The sequence below is a fragment of the Oncorhynchus keta genome, unplaced genomic scaffold, assembly GCF_023373465.1.
Source record: "Oncorhynchus keta strain PuntledgeMale-10-30-2019 unplaced genomic scaffold, Oket_V2 Un_contig_10519_pilon_pilon, whole genome shotgun sequence".
NCBI lineage: Eukaryota > Metazoa > Chordata > Actinopteri > Salmoniformes > Salmonidae > Oncorhynchus > Oncorhynchus keta.
Genome location: NW_026277118.1, coordinates 69,425 through 75,424, shown reverse-complemented (window position 1 = coordinate 75,424; position 6,000 = coordinate 69,425). Strand labels below are relative to the sequence as shown.

The 6,000-nt window shown below is 47.8% G+C and overlaps 1 protein-coding gene across 3 annotated transcripts in view; it reads right to left on the bottom strand.

Annotated features, from left to right (window-relative positions):
• Positions 1-2,804: 2,804 nt before the first annotated feature.
• Positions 2,805-6,000, bottom strand: part of LOC127916982 (fibronectin-like) — a 29,282-nt gene continuing 26,086 nt past the window's right edge. For all 3 annotated transcript variants that reach the window (XM_052500445.1, XM_052500443.1, XM_052500446.1), the window contains exon 7: positions 2,805-3,042. In XM_052500445.1, coding sequence (XP_052356405.1) covers positions 2,867-3,042 — 176 coding nt within the window. In that variant the 3' untranslated portion in view covers positions 2,805-2,866. The remainder of the gene's footprint in view (positions 3,043-6,000) is intronic.

Genomic DNA, 6,000 nt, shown 5'->3' with positions numbered 1-6,000 from the left:
AAATTATTTTTTATAAAAAAAGTTTAGGCTGTTTCGGTTTTCACGTATGTTTATTGTTTTTGTATTGATCGTGTTTATTCGTCTATTAAACATGTATCGAATTAACCACGCTGTATTTTGGTCCGACTCTCCTTCGACGAAAGAAAACCGTAACAGAATCACCCACCACACCAGGACCAAGCAGCGTGGTGACAGGCAGCGACAGCAGAAGCAACAAAGAGAGGAATGGACATGGGAGGATGAATTGTTCGGAGAAGGACCCTGGGATCAGCCTGGAGAATATCGCTGCCCCAAAGAAGAACTGGAGGTGGCGAGAGCTGAGAGGCGCTGGTATGAGGAGAAGCAACAATATCGGGACTACACTACTTGGGAAGAAATAGACAGGTGGGCGGTCGACCCAGGGAGAGTGCCGGAGCCCACCTGGGATTCGATGGAGCAGTGTGCAGAGGGTTATAGGAGAATGGAGTTGGAGAGACAAGCACGGCGGAAGGAAGCCCGAGAGTCAGCCCCAAAATGTATTGGGGCTGACTCAAGTCAGGAGTCAGACCTGAGCCAACTCCCCTGTTTACCGTAAGGAGCCAGGGATGTTATCGGAGCTATCGGCGAAGCTGAGGGCTGAGTCTGAGAGTGTCGAGGAATTATTGGACAGAATGGAGGAGAGTGCACGGATGGGAGATGAGGAGACGCTCGAGGAGGTGTTAATAGAATTGGAGGAGAGTGACGAGAGAGCAGTTGATTTGGCGTAGTATGCAAGATATTCGCCCGACTGAGCGTGTCTGGGATTTGATGGCACCTGGGTCAGCGCTCCATACTCGTCCTGAGGTGCGTGTTAGTCGGCTGGTGAAGATTGTGCCAGCCTCACGCACCAGGCCTCCTGTGCACCTCCCTAGCCTTGCACGTCCTGTGCCAGTCCTGCTCTCAGGCTCTCCAGTAAGCCTTCACGGTCCGGCCCATCCTGTGCCACCTTCACACACCAGTCCTCCGGTGGCAGCTCCCCGCACCAGGCTTCCTGTGCGTGTCCTCGGCCCAGTACCACCAGTGCCAGCACCACGCACCAGGCCTTCAGTGCGCCTCGCATGTTCAGCGCTGCCAGAGCCTTTCTCCTCTCCAGTGCTGTCGGAATCTCCCGCCTGTTTAGTGCTGCCGGAACCTCCCGCCTGTTCAGCGCAGCCAGAGGCTTCCTCCTCTCCTGCGCTGCCGGAGTCTCCCGCCTGTTCAGCGCAGCCAGAGCCTTCCTCCATTACAGCGCTGCTGGAGTCTCCTGCCTGTTTAGCGCAGCCAGAGCCTTCCTCCTCTCCTGCGCTGCCGGAGTCTCCCACATGTTCAGCTGCCAGAACCTTCCTCCTCTAGCTGCTGGAGTCTCCTGCCTGTTCAGAGCTGCCAGCCTGCATGGAACAGCCTGAGCTGCCAGCCTGCATGGAGCAGCCTGAGCTGCCAGCCTGCATGGAGCAGCCTGAGCTGTCAGCCTGCATGGAGCAGCCAGAGCTGTCAGCCTGCATGGAGCAGCCAGAGCTGTCAGCCTGCATGGAGCAGCCAGAGATGTCAGTCTGCAAGGAGCAGCCAGAGATGTCAGTCTGCAAGGAGCAGCCAGAGATGTCAGTCTGCAAGGAGCAGCCAGAGAGGTCAGTCTGCAAGGAGCAGCCAGAGATGTCAGTCTGCATGGAGCAGCCAGAGATGTCAGTCTGCATGGAGCAGCCAGAGCTGCCAGTCTACATGGAGCAGCCAGATCCGTCAGTCTGCCAGGATCTGCCAGTCAGCCAGACTCTTCCAGATCTGCCAGTCAGCCAGACTCTTCCAGATCTGCCAGTCAGCCAGACTCTTCCAGATCTGCCAGTCAGCCAGACTCTTCCAGATCTGGCAGCCAGCCAGGATCTGCCGGATCCAACTACCTGCCTGAGCTTCCTCTCAGTGCCGGGCTTCCCCTCAGTGCCGGGCTTCCCCTCAGTCCCGAGCTGCCCCTCAGTCCCCAGCTGCCCCTCAGTGCAGTGGGGTTCTGGGTGAGGACTACTAGGCCATGGTCGGCGGCGAAGGTAGACTATCCTAGGACGCGAGGGGGAGGAACTAAGACATTGATAGAGTGGGGTCCACGTCCCGCGCCGGAGCCGCCACCATGGACAGACGCCCACCTGGACCCTCCCTATTGTTTTGATGTGCGTCCGGGAGTCCGCACCTTAGGGGGGGGTTCTGTCACGCCTTGGTCGTAGTATATTATGTTTGTCTTCATTTATTTGGTCAGGCCAGGGTGTGACATGGGTTTTTGTGGTGCGTTTTTGTCTTTGTTTTGTGGGGTGTCTAGCATAGTCTATGGCTGCCTGAGGCGGTTCTCAATCAGAGTCAGGTGATTCTCGTTGTCTCTGATTGGGAACCATATTTAGGTAGCCTGGGTTTCACTGTGTGTTTGTGGGTGATTGTTCCTGTCTCTGTGTTAGTTTGCACCAGTTTAGGCTGTTTCGGTTTTCACGTACGTTTATTGTTTTTGTATTGATCGTGTTTATTCGTCTATTAAACATGTATCGAATTAACCACGCTGCATTTTGGTCCGACTCTCCTTCGACGGAAGAAAACCGTAACAGTAGTCACCTGGAATGCATTTCAGGTGTGCATTCATACAAGTTAATGTGTTGAATGTATTTACTTCTTAATGGTGTTTGAGCCAATCAGTTGTGTTGTGACAAGGTAAAGGGGTATACAGAAGATAGCCCTATTTGGTAATAGACTAAGTCTATAATAATAACAACAAAACACATGCAAAAACAAATAGTGTACTTCCTTACTTGTGGTGAGGGTTGTTGACACCAGTTGACTTGTCCTTCCATCTTCCAGCACAGTACAGACAGAGACAGAGTACTGAGTACCACCTTGCAGGTCAGAGAGTGATGCTGGGTGAAGACGTGGTAGTGATGTGTGGTTCTGTCCCTGGACAGTGGTAGGAGATCTGGTACTGATGTTGGGTTTGGTCCAATCCTGGTGGCTGGTTCCAGCTAACAGCAGCTGATGTGGTGTCCACTGAGTCAACATTCAGCTGGTCTGGAGCAGGAGGTACTAAGGGAAAATATAGTATTGTCAGGGCTACAGTTTAACTCCATAAATATATTACAGGAGTGTTATAGGTTTTGGGGTTTTGCTCAATATTTTTTCGAGGATGGTTCTGTTTGGGTTTGACCTGATTGGAATCATCCTCGTTGTTCGGGATTGTGTTTCACCTGTCAGTTGTGCTGGCACAGGGGATATTTAAGAGCAGCTGACCCGGGGGTTCCATTTGGCATGAGAGATGCTGGAAGTTCTTGACCACGGTTTAGCTCTTACTCTTTGAGTCTGATACAAATGAAGTATTTTATCCTGTGTTCTCCCCTTTGATTTGCTCCAATTGCTTTTAGCTCCATATTATAAGTTGGCGTGGGTTTTTATTTTGGTTTGTCTTTTCTCGGGGCAACTTAAGTGGGCACTTATGGGGGTATCTTTTAGGACCCAGATTCTTGTTGCTAGTCATCTTTCAGGGAACACGCCATGGGTGTCTAAGAACCCCTCCTAAAACCCCACCTGTTTCATTCTGGTTGTTCAGGTATTTTTGGTTAGTTCCCTATTTCTGTTGAGCAACAATGTTATTGGTTTTCTTATTGGGGCAAATATTGTTTTCCATGAGTATGATAGTCACTCTAATCAGCTACTCTGAAGCTCTACTGTGCCCAGAGATTTGAGTTTTCAAAATACACTTTTGTGGAAGAATTTCTGTTACTGACAACCACTCAGAGGGTGGTGAAATCTGTGAAAAAGTGCATAAACACACAAGCTAATAAACAAAACAGATGGAATTTGATTTGGGAGCATTTGTGGAGAATTCTACTTGGGAGTTACTTGATAAATGTACGAAGACAAATCTTCTCATTGCAAAGCATTATGACATCAAAGTGGTACATGTTGAACCCAAAAACAGTAGTCAGAGTTAATTGGTACTGCAGGCCATTTGGTTAAAACAGAACGATAAGAATGCGCTGCCAGAGAACGAGAACAAGAACACGAGCATGCTAATCAATTAAAAGAGAGATAGAGCTGGAAGCACTTTGAATCAGGTCAGTCTATCCTGCACCCTCAATAGTGTTTGATCTTGGTCGGAACAGCCAGCTTGCGCCGCCTTTCAGCGGTAAGGAGATGGAGGTACAGTATATATTTTACGTGTTTGAGCGAATTGCCGCGTAATATCTGGTCACTGCTCCTCCAAAGTGTTCTTGTGGGGAAAGCTCATGAAAGTGTATACCGCTTTCTCTTGACCAGAGTTCAGATTATGACACTATTAAAGCTACTATACTTCCTGTTTACGAGTTGGTCCCACAGGCATACAGAAATATTTTGTAAATTACAAAACACAGAATCACAAAGCCATGTTGAATTCGTAAGGGAAAAATTTTGATCAGTAGTGTGGTTCTCAAGAGGTCAAGGACCTTGATGATTCAAAGACTCATAGTACTTGAGCAGTTAAAGAATTGCCTTCACAAAAGGGTTGCTACCTACATTTATGAGCACAAGGATCTCACACTTGAGAAAGCTGCAGCTGCTGATGAGTTTGTGTTGACACATAAAACTACCTTCACAAGCAAAGCACCCAGTAGTTCTCCCTACATAAGAGAGAAGAGAAGTCACCTCCTACTACGAGGTTTCAGTCTTTTACCCCAGTGTCCAAAAACAAGGATCGTCAGAAAACTGGTTATTTGTATCCGCAAGTGTGTCATTACTGCCATGACAAAGGACATAGTCTAAGTGGCCTAAATTGAAACATTTTTAGAGAGAGTAAGCAGTTTCTTCTTGTGGGATCACTCCAGCCCGTTAAACCCAGTCCCAATCAGAGACGTATCTCCCCAAATCCTGTTTAGATCAGATGTGTATGAACCCTTTGTTTCAGAAGGGTTCGTGTCTCTGCATAATGGTGATGCTGTTAAACAGCCTGTGAAGATACTATGAGAAACTGATGCAGCTCAATCCTTCCTTTTGGAGGATGTTTTGCCCTTTGTCTGACACTTCAGCAACTGGTTACAGTGTTTGTACAAGGTGTGGAGATGGAGTGCATGTAAGATCCTTTGTATAATGTGGAACTCGAGTTTGATCTTGTTTTTGGTTCCATTATCGTTGGAGTGAGGCCTAGTCTACCGATGAAGGGGGTTTCATTCATTTTGGTCAACGATTTGAAGGAAGTGAAGGTTGTGCCAAATCCTGTCATTTGTAAGGAACCCAGAGTAGAAGAACCTGATGGGTTATCAGAAAAGTACCCATGAGTGGGGGGAAAAAAGGTTTTGCTGAGATACGTTGAGAGGAGTTTGATCAAGTTTGTGTGGGTTAATTTGACAGAGATGGTGGGCTGATGAGGAAATGCCAATCTTGGGCAAGTCAATTGGCCCAGTATATCTCAAATTGTCATTCGAGTTACACTTCGACAAGCGATACTGAGGTGGGCTCATGATGGTAGTATGGCAGGCCATCTTGGGATCAACAAGACGCATGACTATATCTTGCGTAACTTCTTCTGGTCTGGTCTGAAACAGGATGTTGTGGCGTTCTGTAAATCCTGTTACGTTTGCCAGCGGAAGGTAAACCGACCCAAGCTGTATTGGTTGCTCTTTTGCAGCCTTTTCCTACTTTTGACTAACCTCACAGCAGGGTTCTGCAGGACTGTTTTGGTCCTTTGCCCGAAACAAAGAGATACACAACTCCCTCTCGGATAATGGCTGAACTATGGCTCTCTTAGCCTCCAGGAGGCCAACATCTTGCTCGGTGTTGTACTAAGATTGCTATAGTATATTATTAAGAAGAGGTTCTACTTTAAAAACAATTTGCTTGCTCGCTTCACTTTAAAAAATATATTGGTTAAACAGTTAATATAATGTGTTCAGCCTTGCGGGGAAAGGTCAAATAAGGTCAGGGCTTTTGAGAAAGCATCTAATGTAACAACATCTCTCTAGTTACTGGTAAACACACGATGAGTTGTAATTGGTGGAAGATCTCTGACTA